Source organism: Embiotoca jacksoni, unplaced genomic scaffold (assembly GCF_022577435.1).
Source record: "Embiotoca jacksoni isolate LCO1_2020_lvr unplaced genomic scaffold, fEmbJac1.0.p SCAF_8, whole genome shotgun sequence".
Classification (NCBI taxonomy): domain Eukaryota; kingdom Metazoa; phylum Chordata; class Actinopteri; family Embiotocidae; genus Embiotoca; species Embiotoca jacksoni.
Window position 1 is genome coordinate 1,322,103 of NW_027185436.1, and position 18,993 is coordinate 1,341,095.

Here is an 18,993-nt window from a genome sequence, read left to right on the forward strand (position 1 = left end):
AAAATTGAACATGAACTCAAACAGCCTATAACAGTATGTTAAAGGAATACCTAACTAGTTTTGAATAGTGGACCATGAAAAATTGGGTAAAAAACATTTGGTGCATGTTTATTTTGACAAAATCCATAAGGATATTAGTATACGAGTGTTTTCCCTGTGTTTGAGCATTGAGAGGGTCTAATCTAAAATTGCCTGTATACTTTTAGCTGTTTTTGATAAGTGCAACCACAGTAATTTATACGTCGGTGCAGACGAACTTCTGATCCAAACAAAAACCTGTTCACAGTTAAATGTGTCATAACTTGAGAATAAAATGAAATCGGAGACTTTTTACAGAAAGAGTTCAGTCTTATAAAGTTTATTGACGTGAGGAAAACATCGGGATAATGTTTAAATACTCTACACAATAAAGTTATTAAAACATGCACATGTAAAATATAATACACTGTACATAAATATTACCTTGAGAAAATTATTTCAAACTGATGCAGTGCATGTGTTTGTTTTCGTTTGACCCCAAAACCCAAAACCAGAGTTCATCTCAGTGAGAAAAACCTGATGATATAGTGCAAGAAAAGACACTCAGTGGACATCAATGGAATGCTCGACTCATGGCAGGCGTGGGTCGTTTCAGTATGGCTTCCACAGAAAAGGACAAAGAGTCGCTGGATGCCATCTTGGTCCCCACAGGCTTGAACAGAAAGTCTTTGGCGTACCTGTCTGTGATTTTCACAGCCTGAATGTCCTTGGCAGAGCCCTCCCTGAACTTGCGGGCTGCCTCCTCTAAGAGCTCTTTGCAATACGGCGCTCTGAGCTCTGGCCCGGACCCGCCGCTGGATTTTTCACTCAGCGAGTGCTGGATGAGGGAGTGAAAGGAGTTGAGTTTCATGGAAAGCCGCGCATTGTCCTTGCTGAGCTTGTTCAGGACTTGGCTGGAGTTTTGGGAGTGAGGGTTGTTGGGGAAGGATTGTCCAAAGCTCCTCTTTGGTGGAGAGAAGGCTGAGCACTCTCTTTGCCCGACCTGGGTGACGCCGGGAGGTTTTGGATCAGCCCTTTGAGGTTCTGATGGGTCCTGCAGAGCGGCGGCTCGGGATCCCTCCAGTTTAGCAGCCATAGCAGCCGCAGCCTCCTGCTCTGGCAGCTGGCTCTCAGCAGGCATCACTTTGGGCTCCCACACGGCGCCTGGCTTCATGTTCTGCACTGCCGTGGCATTGAACAGACACTGCTGGTAGAGCAGAGCGTCACCCAGGTTAGCTGCACCGCGGGGCCACATCATGAAGCCGCCCCGTGATTGCTGCAGCGGGTAATGGCGGTAGGTGGTGGCCACGCTCACGTTGGAGGAGATGAGCTCGACGTTGGCAGAGCCTGCCGGGTACTGCCTGCTCAGATCCAGGCAGTTAGGCCCGAGGAAGTTGCACAGCTCTTTAGGCTGCGGCTCGACCTGCGCCGTCGGTGAGTAAGCGCTCTTGTAGGAGTTGTATTCAGCGGAGTGGTGGACCATGCCGTTAGGGAAGAGGAGCGGGCCCGCGGCCGCCTGGTTGTTCTCCATCAGCTCTCGTTCTTTGTACTCCCGCTCCAGCATGATGGTTTCCAGCTCCTTGTCAGCAAAGGCTCTTCTTTTCCTCATGCGATCGCTCAGCGGTGGAGGAAGAGACGGGTTGGCTGCCAGGAATGGATCAGACTGCACCGGACGGTATCCTGTTGTAAAAAAACGAAAAAAAAAAAAAACATTTCATTCAAATTTTAGGATATTCAATGTGTTTTGGGAGCATGTCTGCAGAAATTCTCACGTTGACAAACGTGCAAAAAAGAACAATTTTCACTCTTGTTTGGACAGTTTATAAACAGATGCAAGTTAGAATCAGTAGTAAAACCATCTATGCATGTTTTATGAATTTATTGCATGCTAAAAAAATGAACTGCTTACAGATGTCAGTTCGTCCTCATCAGTGTTTTGGTGTTTAAGAAAAAATACAGAACTCTGTACTTACTAAGGTTTTATCAGAATTAAACCGAGACAGACGAAGAGTCATGGGAAGCTAAAAAAAGATTTGTTTTAAATGTTTCTTTCTAATCTGATCTGCTGCATTGCTACCTTCGAGGATGCTTTTGGCAAGCATCGTAGACGGTCGAATGTGTCGCTGATATATCGTCCTCCTCTCCGCTGGAATTTGTTTCCCAGATATTCCTTTCTTATCCTGAGGAATCAAAAAAAACCAAACAAAAATAACACTTAAAAAGTGCTGCCGGGAAGTTTTTTTCAGCCCCTATAATATCTGATTTGTCACAGCTGAGGTCCAAGATGGATAAAGTAAGCCAACATCTTACTACTCCACTTCAAAATATAGCTCTTAACACGGTTTCCTATTATTACCATTATAAAAGTTGTCTTCATAGCTTAAAGCTGGATCACTATGATCAGCAGTTTGTTGGGAGATTCGTCCCTAACAATTAACTTAAAGTTAACTTTGTTAAACATGAGACATTTATGTTTTTTTAAAGATACAGAAATGTGAAAAAGAAATGCTTTGACATACTATCTTCGACATTTACACACTTAATCCTGATTCACTTTCTTCAAACTATTATAGTTTCACAACAATATGCAGCAAAAGTTCAGTCAAATAATGAGAAGCAGAGAAACACTCATCTGGTTTCATCTGTAAAATACCACAGCAGACGTAGTTTGCTGTTTAACAGCGGATGTTCTGAGATATTTGCATGTCGAAGACTTTGAAACACAACGATCCAAAATATTTGTTTGTTTCTTGTTAAATTCCCTAATTGAGCTAATAAATCCTTTTCATTTGGACAAATAAACAAATATTTCTTTCTTCATTTTTCTGGAACAACAAGAACTGCTTTGGGTTGCTTGGACACCACTTTGAAAACCACTGATTTACATTCATGTTCATTCAGTGAAACAAAGCAGACAGAAGTACAAACTAAATGATACATTCATTGCTGAACACTGAACCTTAACTTGAATCTGATCACCTGTGCCTGAACAAAGTTTCAAAGCTTTCAGTTTCTCGGAAACATAAATTACAAAAAATATTGCTTGACTTTGGAAGAATCCATGCCGTTTTTTTTCGCACGTCTTAAAAACATGATGTGAAGACAGAACGCCAGTCATCATCGAATGTCATCTTCCCAGCTAAAAATCCACAAACAGCTGTTTTTAAAGGGAAATTGTTCCGCTTTTCTTTTCTTTTTTTTTTTTATAAATATTATGGTCGTGCCTGCATCAGTGCAGCCAAATAAACAAAAGGAGCTATTTATTTGATGCTTATTTGTATAGGCAAAAATGTGTAGCCACACACAACAGCATTTATAGCCTAAGCAAATTAAGGTATGGCTGCAAGATGACTCAAGAAATGAAATGAAGTGAAACAAATAGAGGGGCAGTCAGGTTCTCACACAGATTCAGAGGCCACATGTCAGTGTAAGGGAAATCTGAGGAACTGGGAACTAGACCAAATACCTCAAGTGCCCTTGGAAGTGCCATGACTAATGATAACAAGGTAATTTACTGTCATACATGTGAGAAGATGACTATGTTAAACTGCTGAATGGATGCTTCACAGCGTCCTGATATGGATGTTCCACTCTTTAGCAGCTGAAATATGGACAGATGAAGTGTAGAGCCACTGGACTCACAAAGTCAATAAAGCAGTGGAGAAAAGAAACGCATCTGCATGTTCTGGCTATCCGCTTTTTCCCGTTTTTCTGAACATTTTTCCAAATGCAAAAATCAAGTCTGAGAAGGCGCCTGACTGGATTTGGATTTGATGTTTGAACTGGCAGGTAGGGAGTACTGACTCAGCTGACTGCTCTACATGAAGTTAAAATAAACAAATAAATAAAAACTTTGCGTTTGAATAAAAGAACGTGAACTCATCAACGTTTTCTCCTCATGGTCCCAGCCTTTAGATCTTATAAAACACGCACTGCACGCACCCGCGCCCTCACCCTCTCCGGGCCTACCTCCGTGGCTTGCTGCCTCCTCAGGGCCACCTGCGCCGCCATCACCCGCTGCCTCTCCACCACCAGCAAGCAGTTGGCGCACTGGCAGTCCCTCCAGCGGCAGAAGCGCTTGTGTCCCTTCAGGCAGGACACCACGCCGTGGTTGCGGCAGCGCGCGCACTTCGGCGTCCGGCTCAGCTTCCTCTGATCACCGGAGCACGCGCCGCCGGGGCCCGGCTTGCCGTCGCTCTTGTTGCCGTCTCCGTCGTCCTCGGAGGCGTTCGGGCCGAGTGGCGCCGAGCCGGGGCGGCTGGACAACTCCGCCAGGTCGTCGCTCTCCGCCTCCAGGCTCTCCACGTCGATCTCAAACTCACACCCGGCGTTGTCTGCCATGTCTTGCCCAGGTCCTCCGCCGGATTCACACCCGGTTTATGATCTGGAGAAACATGTGAATCGTTAAACCTGTAGCAGAATGCCACGAAAAGGAAACGAATCACTCAACATAATAATATCCTGTCTAAATGACTTAGAAGCTCTAATAGACCAAATTGCAATCATTTTCATTAACATTAATTATAAAAAAATAAATAAAAAGAATAACCTAATTTGAGGTTGTTGGTTTTTTTTTTAAAGAAAACTAATTCTGTCTAAATAGTCAGAATCCCATAACCAATCTTAAATAGGTCGTAGTTTACATTTCTTTCATGAATTTTAACACAACGTTCATCGTTATTGTTTTAATTATTGTTATGCAAAGAAATGTCCTCAATAAAAGCGCGAAGTCTTCCCAAAATAAACAGAAACGGTTTTACTCATACCGTCTTATGTGTTGTCTTCGCTATCAATGATTGCTGCAATTTATTTAAGAATATATTGAAAATTCAACGAGAGAGAAACTTTCATTTAATTCCGTAGCCCATTAATCCTGAGCAAATATTCTATCAATTTATATTATTGGAAGCCTAAAATGGATTACATTAAGAAGCATTACAATATTTCATTCAGCCTATAATATAGCGAGGCTCCATCAGCCCACACATGTCGCTCATCGTTTCTCGGGTTAAGTAGGTGGTATTTAATAGGTTCGGCTATTTCTTGCACTGATGTGGTCAAACCTCAGACAGTAGTAGCATGCTCTTAAAGATGTATTCAAATATTATTCTTGCACGCCTTAATTTGAAGTGTAAACTAACACAAAAAAAAAACCACGTGAAAGAAGAGCTGAGTTTACCTCCTTGAGTCCCGCGGAGTGGGGAAGCGCTGCCCACGTCGTTACGCTGTGATGAATGTCACAGTCCAGACTCCAGCTTGTAATTAGCTGCTAATTGAGCGGATGGATGAAGGTCGCACAGTGAACGGGTCCAACTCTCCTCTGAGGCGCGCACACTGAGTGACACGGCTATGAACCGCTTCGGGCTGCACGCACTGCGTTCTGATTGGCCGCTTCCAAACATCCACTGACCAATAGGATCACCGAGCAGTTATCCGGGGTGGGCGGTGTCCTCCTATCGGTCAGGGACGGTAATGCCAGGAATATTTTTGATTACATTTCCTATAAATATAGCCGGATGACAAAGGTGTTCCGCAGGGTTGTCTCTATAGGTACTTGTTGTTAAACTACACGGCACACTGGCGGCCTTCAGGGGGTTTCCAGGGTAAAATACTTATGATACTTATAATTTGATATTTTCATTACCACAGTTTAATCAGCTAATCTAAAAGCAAGATATGTCAGCCCTCAGTGTTTTCTTTATCTTTTTTACTGTTGAAATGTATCGCTTTTAAATTATAGGCTATATTATTATATTATTATTATTATTATTATTATTATTATTATTATTATTATTATATTATAGGCTACTTTTTTGATGACTGAACAAGTAGAAAGTCTATAACGATTCATTATTAATCAATGACACCTAATCAGAAGCAATAAATGGTCCAAAAAGCAGCTTGTCAAGTCAACAGAAATCTTAATTTATAATAGTTTATATTCCTGCAAGGCATTTCTCCTGTAAAATCTTTCCAATCTGTATTCACAAAGGTTTATGTTGCAGGGCATTTTATTCACAAGTAAATTATAGGACACAATTTATCTTTCAATTAAAGATTAAAAAAAATAATAATAATAATACAAATGCCCTTTTCAAGTCAGGGTTTGTGTGTATTTCCTAAATATATATGTTCATTTTTAATTCATAGTCAACTCTGAAATGTATTTAAATGTGGATGACAACATGTCAGACACAGATGAAGGATTCAAAGTTGCAGGTTGCAGCAGGATATGACCCCGCAGATATTTCATGATACTGACAATCATTTTAGGAATATTACAACGATTACCGTGCATAAAGTATTAAAGTGACAGAGCAGGAAAACAGGTGATGAAACTGTCCTGCAGGTTGTTACAGTCTGTCCTCATGACAGAATTAACTGAGGAGGATTACTGTGTTTTCACAACAATCATACCTGAAAAGACGTTATGTCAGCATGTGGAAGAGGACACAAAACAAGACGCAAGTGAAAGGAACCTGTAATACACAATAAGTTAACCTTTGACTGATCATATCTGGTCCAGTAACCTTCATTACAAATCAAAACAAAACTTTCCCTTTCGACCCTAAAACAAGAAAAGCCAATGACACTACTTTATATTTTTGATTGTTTAATCTTTAATAAAAAAAATAAATCCTAAATGTATTTTTCCTTTTACATGCACAGCCTTTATTTAACAATATATAGCCTAGTTCTAGTTATTTTTAAATGCTTAATTATCAATTTAATAAATAGACTGTACAGAGAGTTAAAAAAAAAAGAGCAGTTTAGATTAAATTCAGGAGGTACTGTATCTCTGCGTCATTTGTGTGCGCAGTTTGTTTTTGTCGCTGTGACTGATGACTGATGGATTTAAAAAGAGGAACGTCTACCAGTTTACCTTCGGGCTCTTTGTTTGCTGACTCAAAGAGACAAAAACAGACGAGTAGCATTTACTCAGTGTCAACTGACGTTCACGGGAACTGACGAGAACACAATACAGACTCACGCAGGCCGCCTGGAAAAGTCGGTCCAAGTTTATCCGCTGCGGAGTGAAGTTAGAATAGTTATGAATATGGTGTCGCGGGTGATTTGCATCTCAAAGATTGCTCAGGTTGTTTTGTCCCGCGTGTCTTTGACGTGTCAGAGGCTTGAATTAAAAAGACTTCCAACATAAATCATGTTAAAGCTTTTGCTTCGGACCTAATATTTTTAATTTATGTAATTTCTAACTTCTATTTTATTAATATTAGTCGTATTTTTATTGAGGCTTATCTGAGAAACAACTAATAGTCTCATATTATTATCATTATAATATCCCTATACAGGCACGATGTGGTATCAGTTCGGTGACCTTTTCTTTTAAATAATGATGTATCTATATTTACAGTAAAGGCGAGGTTCGAGGGGATTTTAGAGATATTCTTTAATGGACAGTTAACTTTTTTTATTTGTTCTGTCTCATGAAATAACAATAACTATAATATGTGTTTTATGATAGGCTATGGCCTTTTTTCGGTTCTGCATGTTTAAAAACAACCAAATATGGCCTACAATATAAGCCTATATATAATAGGCTAATAGGTCCGAATATAAGTCTCTACATAGGCTGTATTAATAAATAGACTTTTGTTCTTTTTATTATGACTGTGTCGGCTTCCCAAATGTTCGGCGTTGGAGCTCCAGACTTTTAGATGGTAATTTGAATGAGAAAAGCTTCACCTTTGCTTTCTAAAAATCGTCCCTCCTCATGGTTTTCTTTTCTTTTCTTTTCTTTTTTTTTTTTGTCCAGATGATGACACCGACTCGTAACGGCTCCTCCATGTGTTGAGGGTGAAGACGTCAGGCCTGCAGGTGCAGCTTTATTTGCCACTTCGTCTTAATTTATTACGGAGGTTACGAGCAGCCAGCCCGGGCTGCCGTTTCCACACCAGGAATGCTTTGATGTTGAGAGCAGGCTGGACGGTCGGACAGGAGGATCCGCGCACAGCTCGACCCTGCAGGTGAAATGTGTTGTCTGTGTCCGCCAGTGGTCAAGTATTGGGGCGGGCGGGGGAGGGGGGGGGGGGTCTCCACGGGCACTTGAATGGGTTTCCAGAAGTTTTTAGTTGTTTTTTTTCAGGGTCCCTTGAAGGAATTACAGGCATCCTTTATATAGTTGCAGGTTTCAGGGAGTTGGTCTAAAAGAGGTTCCAGAGGATCTCAAGGTGGATTTTCAAGGTGGTTCCAGGTTTTCTCTGCTTTCCCAAATGTTTTGCAGGGGTCATTGAGGGGCTCCAGGGATCCAGGAGTTTTAGGCTTCACTGAAGGAGTGCAGCCTGTCAGAGGTCTTTCCTTCAAGAATGTGCTGTGAAAAGTCTTGACATTTTTGATATTTGAAATTCCAGCAAGGACTTTTAGGAAATCTTTGAGGGGTCTGGGAAATGTTCGTGGATCCTCGAATGTTTGTTCAATGCATGTATCCCACTGCTGCACAACTGATTGTTCCCCTGCATGGGAACAAATACAGTTATTGACTGACTGAATGGGCTCCAGACTGAATTAAAAAATGTGGGTCCCTTTGTTTGGTCTGGAATCTGTAATTTTGATATCCTTGAAATAGTTCCTGGCATTTTATCGTATAATTTCAGGTTTTAGTGCACTATGAGGAATTCTTAATGGGTTCCCGTGGATCTTTGGGTTTTCATTGTGTTTTTTTTTTTTAAAAGGGAACGAGCTTCAAGGCCTTCTGATGAGCTTTGAGGAGTATCAGTGGGTCCTTGAAGTGATTCCAGGTGTAATAGTTGCACGTGTAATCACATTGGTCGGGGGATCCTTGAGACGTTTCCAGACAAGTTTTCAGGTTTTTCTTTGAATGGATTTCAAGAGTTGTTTAAGGAGTTAAAGATTTGCTTGCAGAGTCAGGGAACCTTGAGGAGGGTCCAGGATCCAGGAGTCATTACTGAATGAATTTCAGGGGTGTTTAAAGGGGTCTGAGCCTTAAGGATGTTCCAGGAGTCATTGGAGGGGTTCCAGTCATTATTAACAGTATTTAATGGGTATTTGCCGGGTCTGCTGATCCATGAGGAGTTTCCATGGATCTTTGAAAAAATATTAAAGGAATTTCAGGGGTCCCTGCAAGGGTCCACACATCTTTTGGGAGTTTCCGTAATCTTTAAAGGGGTTCCAGTTACTGAAGGAATTTCAGAGGTCTTTGCTCTGTAAATGCAAGGATCCTCGGATGGATTCCAGGCATTATTTAGGACTCATTGCTGGAGTTTCAGGATCCCTGAAGGGTTTCCAGGGATCCTTGAACAAGTTCCTGGTCGCTACAGGTGTCTGAGGATCTTTGTTTTCCAGGATTTTGGATTTGATTTTTAAGCATTTCAAGTGTTGCTTGATGGGAAAGTGTTTTAAAAAGACGTCTATGGATCTTTTAGGGAAGTTTCCCAAATCCTTATCACAATGACTCAGATCTTGTTTGTTCCAACAGGATGCTCTTTGGGGATTGTCTGATTTCAGATTTAGTAAGTCAGAAATAAAGACTTTAAATGTACTTTGTCTTATCATCAAATAATGAACATTAAATGTAAATGTACCTGATATGAGTGCAATGGAAATTCTCAACAAAAACAAAATAAGAGGACATTTTGTGCTTGTGTTAACCAATAACAAACCTACAGTGATCTTATATAGCCTATTGTTTGACTGCACAAAGGTTGTAACTATTATTTTATTCATTTTTTAACAATCTTTTTGTTTTGAAAGAATAACTCTCTCCTCAAGTGGTTTGGTTTTATTCTGTCCTAAAATAATCTAAAGTCAACACACAGTAAAAAAAAAGAAGCAGATTCAATCCAACATGAGATGGACATGCAGTCACAAAAACAATTCTAGTTATAAACAGCATAAAATAAGTGTTTTGTGTAAAATTGAAGCACGTGTTTAACAGCTTGTATTTCTGAAAGCATATCGGTGTTTTTCTCTAGATCTCAGTGTTTATTTGGGGTCAAGTGTGACAAAATAGATCAGCACAGAAGCTTTAACTGATATTAGGTTGATCCTTTTAATGGGAACAAGCTGGAGGAAAAGACAGACACTTTCTCACATGTTGTCCAGTTTACTTTGGGGTTTGATTGAAACAACAGCATCTTGTTGGAAGTTTCCCACTGTGCAGGCCGTAAAATGTAACAGGAGCTGTGTATAGACAGAAGAGCAGGGTGGGATCACTGGGGATCCTGTTATGTTAATTAGCCTCTGATGGACCGACAACACATGCTGCTGAATACAAAACCAGGCGGGGCGGCATTTGTCTCTGTCTTAAGAGGTCTGACATCTCGACCTCTCATGGCTAATGTGCAACAAACAGGAGGACGTGTCCTCCAGCTGTCAGACACGTCACATCCACAGCTTTTATGTTTATCTGTTTTTTGTGGACTGAAGCTTAACTTTGTTTTCAGTTCATTCACCCGTGTACATGTAATGATTTATTGGTCATAGATGGGGCGGTAGACACATTTTATTTGGGGAAAAAGAGAACAAATTCATACTTCTTTGGAAAAGTGTGCATTGAATTTCTTCTCTGAGTATTTACTTTGTTCCACATGAACATTATTTAGGTGAATTTCAAATGCATGAAGTTTTGAATGTAAAAAACAGTCAAAAATGATTATTATTGTTTAGTTTTTGCACAGAAAAACTCATTTCTTTAAAAATCCCGATCATGCTCTTGTTTAGTAATCTAATTCATGCCTACAAATTTACCTGCAGGCTATCGCTTAGATTCACATGTCCATGTTTCTTCATGTATTCCATGTTAAAAAGTAAAAGCCTGGTGTGAATTTTCTTATGTTTCAGTATCCTTCACTGAGGCCTCGTGATGAATAACTTGTCATTCCCCTGTTGTCCACTGGGAGGCAGACTACAGCCAGTAAACAGTGAAGAACCAGAACAAAAAGCCTTCTCACTATTACAGCTACTTATTTGTTCTGCAACAACTTTATAATCAATTCAAAAACTACAACAATGGTTTGATCCATAAGAGTTTTACCTCACGTTGTTCACTTTTTTGACAAATAAAATCCTCAAATTATTAGATTTACAGTGACATTAAATGTATCAGACAATTTGACAAATGATTATTTATTATTGACAAAATATTCCATATTATACTTCATAAATGAGTCATCGATCATTGGGATTCATTAATTAACCAATCAATTAACTAACTAATTAATTCTGCTAAAAAACCAGGGTTGGCAGTTTATTTTTTAATCAAATTTCATAGATGGAGGAAGTATTCAGATCATTTATTTCACCCTAAGTAAAAGTACTATATGCTACTTTTAAAATAATCTATATTACAAGAAAATGTTTCTGTAGAAGTATATATGTATAATCAGGAAACTCAAAGTATTAAAAGTAAAAGTCTTAAATTCAACCCGTAGAGTCTTCACATTGTTATTATTATTTATTCATTATTGTGAGCATTTCACTGATGTAGTTGAATTTTAAACTAACAACTAAGGACATTTTTCTGTTTATTTTGTTGATTGTTTTGTCAAAAAAAAGTTAAGCCAAAGCCAATCATATTTTGGTTAATGGCCCATTAATTTCAGCTCTGTTTGTGGGACGTTTAATCTGTGGATCATATTTCATGAACTCCTCATATGTTTTCTATGTAGTGCACTAAGAGTTCAATATTTCCCTTTGAAATGTAGTGGAGTACTTCAGTACATTTACTCAGTTACATTTCAGGACTTCCTGTTTATGCAGCGAGGTACAGTTTTATTTCTCGGGTCTAAAACTTGGAGGAAAAGTGATCAGATGCTCTTCTGGAACAGAAATTCTGTGGATTCACGTTCCTGGAGATTTAAGGGTTGTGAAAAAAAAAACACGTTCTTCTCCTCGCAACAGAAAAGGCTGTCAAAACGACAATAAGTCATTCTGATGGTTTTTGGTTCTTACAGATTTGGTCCTGGTTACATTTGCTGTTTGGAGAAGCTTAATCAGCTGTAATTATGTTTCAAAATTCAAACTGCTGAGGACTCTCCCGCCTGTTTCACTTCCTGCCAAACTTTGCCTGGTTCGAACGTTTCGGTCCTGAATCTTCAGTCACTGGAGCCGCAGGCTGGATGTGGAGGTTTGATTATCATCGGCACCGCTAGATGGCAGCATATGAACGGTTTAAACATGAGAGGCGATCATGACGGACTGGAACTTGACACTGAAACAGATTCGGGAGCAGAGAACCAAATAATTATGGATGTTGTAAACCAACATTAAATGAGGTTCTGCACCTTTGTCACTGTAAGACTTTAGAGGTGGAGAAATTCTGCTGAAATGTGAATATTGGATGAAGAAACTGAGTCAAATTATTTACATTTCACCATTGAGTGCTTTATTACTGAACTCACTATAGATATAATTTCTCTCCCTATTATATATTAATCTGGAACAACAGAAATACTTATAAAGAAGAAGCTGTTCTTTTTTGAAGAAGATTTTTTTTTTTTTTTTTTTTTTTTTTTTTTTTTTTTAAATCTAATGATTCATCCATTATCTATATATCTATATCCTGAACAGAGTCCATCCTGGACAGGTCAGCTGTCACATCTAATGATGACAGAGTTAATATCATTGGACTACAATGACCTCAGGCTTTAGTCTAATCGGACATGTGCTAGAGAATAATATTATGTTCCTGAAGCCAGTCCTTATTTGTATTCCTTCTCTAAAGAGTGTTTTCTATCACCCTTAAAAAAAAAAAGAAATACATATTTCCACACCACAGTGTTCTCTCATAGAAAACAGTGTTAGTGCTCTGACACCACCCAAAGCAAAAGAAGCACATTTTAGAATCATGAATGAAATTTATAGTGAATTATAAAACTTAGATTCAATGCTGATTTTACCAGACAGAAAGAGAAACAGTTGAACATGTGATGGTGTCTTCAACCACATCTAATCTTTTATCAAGGGGGATTTTTATGATTGGATATTAATAATTCAATTATGCCAACCCTGACCTCAAGCAATGTTAGACTTAGTTATATAGAGTTGAAAACAATAATTCATATTTAATAACTTAATAATACTCACCAATTACGTTTTACACAAATATATTTCTTTTAAACCACCCCACAATTTACTGCAGTTTTGAATTATTATATATTTATTTTGATTTACAAAAAAGCCTTACGTATCAAAATGTATCATTTTATTGGGCCCCAGATAGAAGTCAAAATGGTTTCTCTTTCATTGTATTCATGTGTGTTTTAGTATTTTATGTTGTATTTGTAAATTTTCACCTAGACATTATTACCTTAGTCTTTTCTTGATATTTATGCTTTTGTAAATTTGTATTATGTAGCAAAAAAAACTTTTTCATTGGAGAAAACTATTCATTTTCAGATGATGATTAGAAAGATCTCAAACCAGTTGATATCTCAGAAAAGAAACGATTAATTGACTTTTGTTGTGGTTTATGAAAATACACAATTCACATTTTCACATCAGCAGACTGAATGGATGATTATTGAAAAGGAAGTGACTGAGTATGTTTTAAAGTCTCAACAAATGTGCATATTTATTGAAAAGTAAAGTAGCCACAAAATATTAATCTATAATTTTTTTCCAATCTATATTTGTTGCATCAATCAAATGTCTCCAGTTAATAACATTTTTATCATATTTTCTCTTGGCGAGGTTTTGATTTCTTGTGTTTACATGTAAAAAAAAATTGAAATTATGGTGTCCTGTGAATTAGAGACTTTTTAAAAAGCTGCAACGCTTCAGATGTTGGCAGAAGGAGTGCTGATGAAATCAGGTTAAATAAATCAGTGATGATAAAAATGACTGTTAATGTGAGGTCACCAAAGATTCACGTTAAACGTAATCTCGTTTTCTGTCTTGCTTCCAGTGAATAAAAAGACGCAGCCTTTTTCAGACTGATGGAATCAGTGCAGAGAAATATTCAACATCTGAAACTGCTAAACATTAAATCTGAATATTCTCTAGAAAAATTGTTGCAGTCAGATTACAGCAGTGTCATCTAAGATTGAGGGATTTTATAGCTGCAGGTGACTCAGGCAGGTCTGACAGAATGTCACCTTCCTTCTATCTTCTCATTGTTACTTCATTCACTCACTTTTAACAAGACACTCCCATCACTGAAATCAGCAAACAGAAAGTTTTGCACATCTTAAAATTTCAAATAGTAAAAATATGAATGTATATAACTCGTGTGCATGCATTGGACCAGTGCTTTATATAAGTAGCTGCAAATCCCTCCAGCAGCCAATTACTACTGCTGATTATTACACTCTGACAGCAGAATGAAAATAATGGTATTTTTGTACACTTTACTTTAAGTCCCCTTATTCAGTGTCTATAAGAAATAAACATTTAAAATGGGTTATAGGAAAAATGATTGTGCAGTGTCTATTATTCCTCCTGTGATCCCTAAATGAATGTTAAAGTGTATGAACAAATAACAATATGATAAGAGATTGTGTTATTGCCCATTTATAAAATATTTGTTTGTAAATTCTATTTAGGGGATTTAACATAAAGTTTTACCATAAATTTAAAGTTAAAGCATAAACATAGTTACATAAAACTGCTGTTATAATAAACTGATATTGGTGAACTGCAATGCTGCAGCTTCTGCTGTTTAATCCCATTTGAAATCATCAATGATTATAGAATAATAAACGCAAAAAAATCTCTTTGGCCAATTATTCCCTAAAGATCTTTGAAAAATATACTTAACCCTTATGGATAAACCACAGCCATTTGTAAACAAGTCAATTAAATAATAAAACTCACAACTGAACCAACAACACTTAAGAAAACAACCTGATCCATTTGGACTACTCAGATTTATTTGGCATACCGACATGCAGTGATCGTTACAGCAGAGGCGTTCACAGTACTAAACATGCTTACAGGAAATAGCTGAAGGACTTTCAAAATAATAAGTGATCACAGTCTGTTACATTCATCCGTTTAAGTCCAGTGTCATCATGGAAGCACGAGGGTGATGTTAGAGGATTAACATCACCTTATCAAAGCGTGATTGCTCGACACAGTTCATTTCAAACAAGACACACACCAAAAAAAAAAAAAAAAAAAAAAAAAAAAAAAAAATCGCTTCACACCCACTGATGTCCAAGTCACAATGACACATTTTTTTGGTTCTCCAGCCATCATCAGTGTTTGTTTTAGGTGGATGAGTTCAGGATGCGGGAGTCTGCGGAGTCAGAGCGCTCTTCGTACTCCTCATCGGGGGAGTAGAGGCCGGGTTTGGGCCCCAGTGAGCAGCTCTCCTCTTGGATGGCGATGCGCTGCTCCTCGGAGGGTCTGGAGGGAAGGATGGGCGAGCTGCGGAACACGGAGCTGCCGGGGCCCGCGGGGGCCGCAGAGGAGAAGGGGGACACGTACTGTGCCGCCGAGCGCAGCTGGTACTGCTGCTGCAGAGCCATGGTATTCCACAGAGTCACGTCGTTGTGCACGAAAGGGCTGGCCTGGCTGCGCGTCAGAGAGTTGCGCAGCATGAGCGGGTAGCGCGTGGGCTGCGGGAAGGACGGGTGCTGCAGGGGGACACCCAGAGCGCCAGTGGACACCACGCCCGAAGCGGAATCGGATGTGAACCGGAGAGAATCGGGGACCCGGAAAGCGGAGCCCACCGACCACTTGGCGGAGGAGGACACCGGGTGGTAGGAGCCCAGCGTGTGCTCGAACAGGTGTCCGTTTGAAGGCAGAACCAACGCGTCCGGGTGAGGGTCGGCGTGAGGATGCGCGCTCCCGTCAGGATTCCGGCTGGACAGCAGCACCTCGATGGCCCCCACCAGATCCCCCCCGCAGCCCCGGAGGATGAGCTCCAGGACAGGAGGCTTGTGGGCGGGGAAGATCTTCTTGAGAACCTCCAGCGGCGGCCGGTTGGCTCGGAGGTTGAAGGGCAGGTTGATGGAGCCGGCGAGGCCCTCGATCAGGACGCCATGCTCTGCCGGGCTGGCGGGATACTTGTGAGGACTCTCGGCTTTGGCCTCCTTCTCCGTGCTGACGGCTTTGGGGACGCTGTAGCGGGTCTCCTCCGGGTGGGAGGGGGTCTCTGGGGGCTCCGGGGTGTAGCAGGAGTTCGCTTTGGAGCCCTCCGGAGAACTGACCGGGTCCTGCTCCTTCTCACTGGAGCTGCCTCCGTTCTCCCCTCCTGACGCCTCATCTGGACCGTCCTCCGTCGGTTCTGCAAGTCAAGGAAAGAAAACTCAAACAAGACACACAGGAGGGGAAATACACATTTCTGCTTTTAAGAGAGGCACGCACACACGTGTTGGGGACACAACAAACATCACTGGGTCCAAATCCAGCTTTAGGAAGCGTTGGTTGTGTTATTTACATCCCTGTCGGGTTATTGGGTCAAACAGACAGAGCAGGCAAAGCCGAGGTATCAGTTCTTCACAACAAAGTGTGGATGGCATTTAAATAGGCAGAAAATAAAAAAAAGAAACATAATCAAAAGTGACATGCAAATATAAAAAACAACAAGAATGAATTTATCCGATGCTCTGTTGACCCACGGTTTTGATTTATTGTAGGTCATCACAGAAGTTGGAGATCTGACTTCTGCCGCACTTCACTTCACTTCACTTCTTAATGCAAACTTCTCTCCCATTAGAACCAGTCAGTCCGCTCCGAGCCTCCGACAGGAAACGCAACATAATCGCTTGCCAGCTTGTCAACGCAGCGATGTATGAGGATTTATTTGATTCTCTCCCCAAAGCTGTTAACACAAAGTGCTGACTGTGTGTCAGTGAAGAATCTCCCGTCGATGCCTTTTGGCCACGTTTTGTAAACACGTCGCCTGTTGCTCGGTAACATTTCATCTGAAGTTGACCTCCTGCAAGAAATATGGCGATTATATTCGATTGGGCCTGTCCGCCGCTGATTACTGTAATCTTTTAAAGCCCTCAGATCCGTTTGCCAGGCTCAACATGGAGCTGGGGGGTGGGGGGGGGGGGGGTTACATTACATGACACCAGCAGGAAGGAACACTGAGCATGCTGCCTTTCTATAACAATCGCAAAAATGTGTAAATTCCATAACGTGAAACAAGAAAAAACAAATTAAATCAAAGGTTTTTGTGCCTCCAAATGATCTCATCTTGTCCCAGATATGATCAAATTAATTGACATTAGTCTAATTGTTTGATATTTTTGTGTTCTTTTTTTTTTTTTTGGAAGAAAAAGAAAAACAATTATGGCAAATGTATATTTAATAAATACAAATAAAAAATATACGATGAGAATACCTGTCTATTACAAATGGGCCTATTGCTAGAAATAGATGATCATGTCTAATGCAAATTTTAAAAAGTATAAATACATTTTAAAATCATTTTGTAAAACTGACATGAAACAAAAGATTGTATTTAACCTTCAGCATTTTATTTGTTGTTGTTTTTGCCTGATACTGAAAGGTTTAGATGAATTCATTTTGTCATCTGTGTTTCAAAGAAAAAAGTGGTCTTCCGCAGGAGAGTCAGTGAAGGTGCCACTTCATTCAGAGGAAAATGTGAATGTTTTTGTGTTTATATGTTTAATGATGTAGCCGAAATTGGCAGCAATGACATTTAAACTCGTCGACTGATATGATCCAAAACCTGAGCAGATAAACGAACATAATCTCTGAATCTATTTGCTCAATTAAAAATGCAGTGACCCGTCAATAATTAATATATTTTTCAATAATTTCCTTATACACGTTTGTGTGAAACCATTAAAACAATTTATAAAATAGGTAGGCAACTGTCAAGTATGATTGTTAAAATGTAGATATTAATTTTATTTTTGACCAGCCTGCACGGTAGAATATAGTTTGAAACGTTGTTTTTTTTTTTATTGTTTTTTTTAAATTTTTTTTTTTTTATAAAAGAATAAAACCCCCATAGCTTTGGCCCTTTTGTTATTGTATCCCATCATATAAGAATAATTATTGAGAAAGCGAAACTCGCTCTTCCCTCTCCTACCTGGGCATGTTTGTGCTCCGGGCTGCACCGGCTCCGAGCTGCTCCACCTCAGCTCCAGCTCCTCTGTTCTTGGCGGGGCTCCCAGGTTTCCCTCGCCGGCCCCGGATATGCCGATTCCGGGCAGCACTCTGAGGGACTCCGGGATGAGGCTCTCCAGGCTCTCGTTGGCCTGCTGCCTCCGGAGCGCCACCTGCGCCGCCATGACGCGCTGCCGCTCGATGATGAGGATGCATTTCTCGCAGGTGCAGTCCTTGAAGCGGCAGTAGCGCTTGTGACCTTTGAGCCACGACAGCACGCCGTGGTTCCGGCACCGCGCGCACTTGGGGGTCCTCTGGAGAGGAGCCCGGGTTTGGGACACCGGAGCCCCCATGTAAAGGTAGGGGGACCCGTAGCCATTCATTCTGTCAGACGCCGCGTGTTTTCCAGGTGCATCTGCGGAGAGTCGAAGCGGCGCGGGAGTGTTGTCATCAACAGCAGCAGCAGCAGCAGCAGCACTCAGAGAGATGGAGCTGCTTTGCTACACGCATGACAGGATGAGGATAAGAGGTGTTGGCTTGTAGTGGAGGATCCACCTTTCCTCCGGCTGACAGCACAGATATGCATCAGGCTAATACGCTCTTATGGAGACGAGTAACCAAACGCTGTCAGTCGCGTTAAAGCGGCTGCACGCTTCAAATCATTTCCATGCGAGGCTGAAGTGGGCGAAAAGAAAACCTGCCAGTGAGAATCAGATAACCTCCCGGTTCCCTGTAAGATTCACACGTTTAGAGTTCCCCTTAAAAAAGAGGGGGACACATTTTGGTTTGTAATGGAAACAAATGTGCTCTCCGTCAATTGTCCGTGTTTTAGAGACTTTAGCACTCTGTATATGAATGAATATTAGTCTGCATCGTTATCAGAAGGAACCTGCCTCATTATCTCCGGAAATGATCCTAGAAAAGGTCATGAAACAACCATTAAAACATTGAAATGGTTAAAAGGCAAAA

At 40.4% G+C, this 18,993-nt stretch overlaps 2 protein-coding genes across 2 annotated transcripts; both read right to left on the reverse strand.

Moving 5' to 3' along the window:
- Window positions 1-355: 355 nt before the first annotated feature.
- On the reverse strand, window positions 356-5,317 carry dmrt2a (doublesex and mab-3 related transcription factor 2a). The gene is made up of 4 exons (XM_069138364.1): window positions 5,198-5,317; window positions 3,988-4,402; window positions 2,096-2,198; window positions 356-1,698 (listed from the first exon to the last, which is right to left on the reverse strand). The coding sequence occupies exons 2-4, from the start codon at window positions 4,357-4,359 to the stop codon at window positions 593-595; spliced, it is 1,581 nt and encodes a 526-aa protein (XP_068994465.1). The 5' UTR covers window positions 4,360-4,402; window positions 5,198-5,317; the 3' UTR covers window positions 356-592.
- A 9,819-nt stretch (window positions 5,318-15,136) lies between these two features.
- Window positions 15,137-18,610, reverse strand: dmrt3a (doublesex and mab-3 related transcription factor 3a). The gene is given in 3 exon segments (XM_069178499.1): window positions 15,137-16,225; window positions 18,008-18,521; window positions 18,524-18,610. Coding segments are annotated over 3 exon segments (1,623 nt in total). The 3' UTR covers window positions 15,137-15,203.
- Window positions 18,611-18,993: the final 383 nt, after the last annotated feature.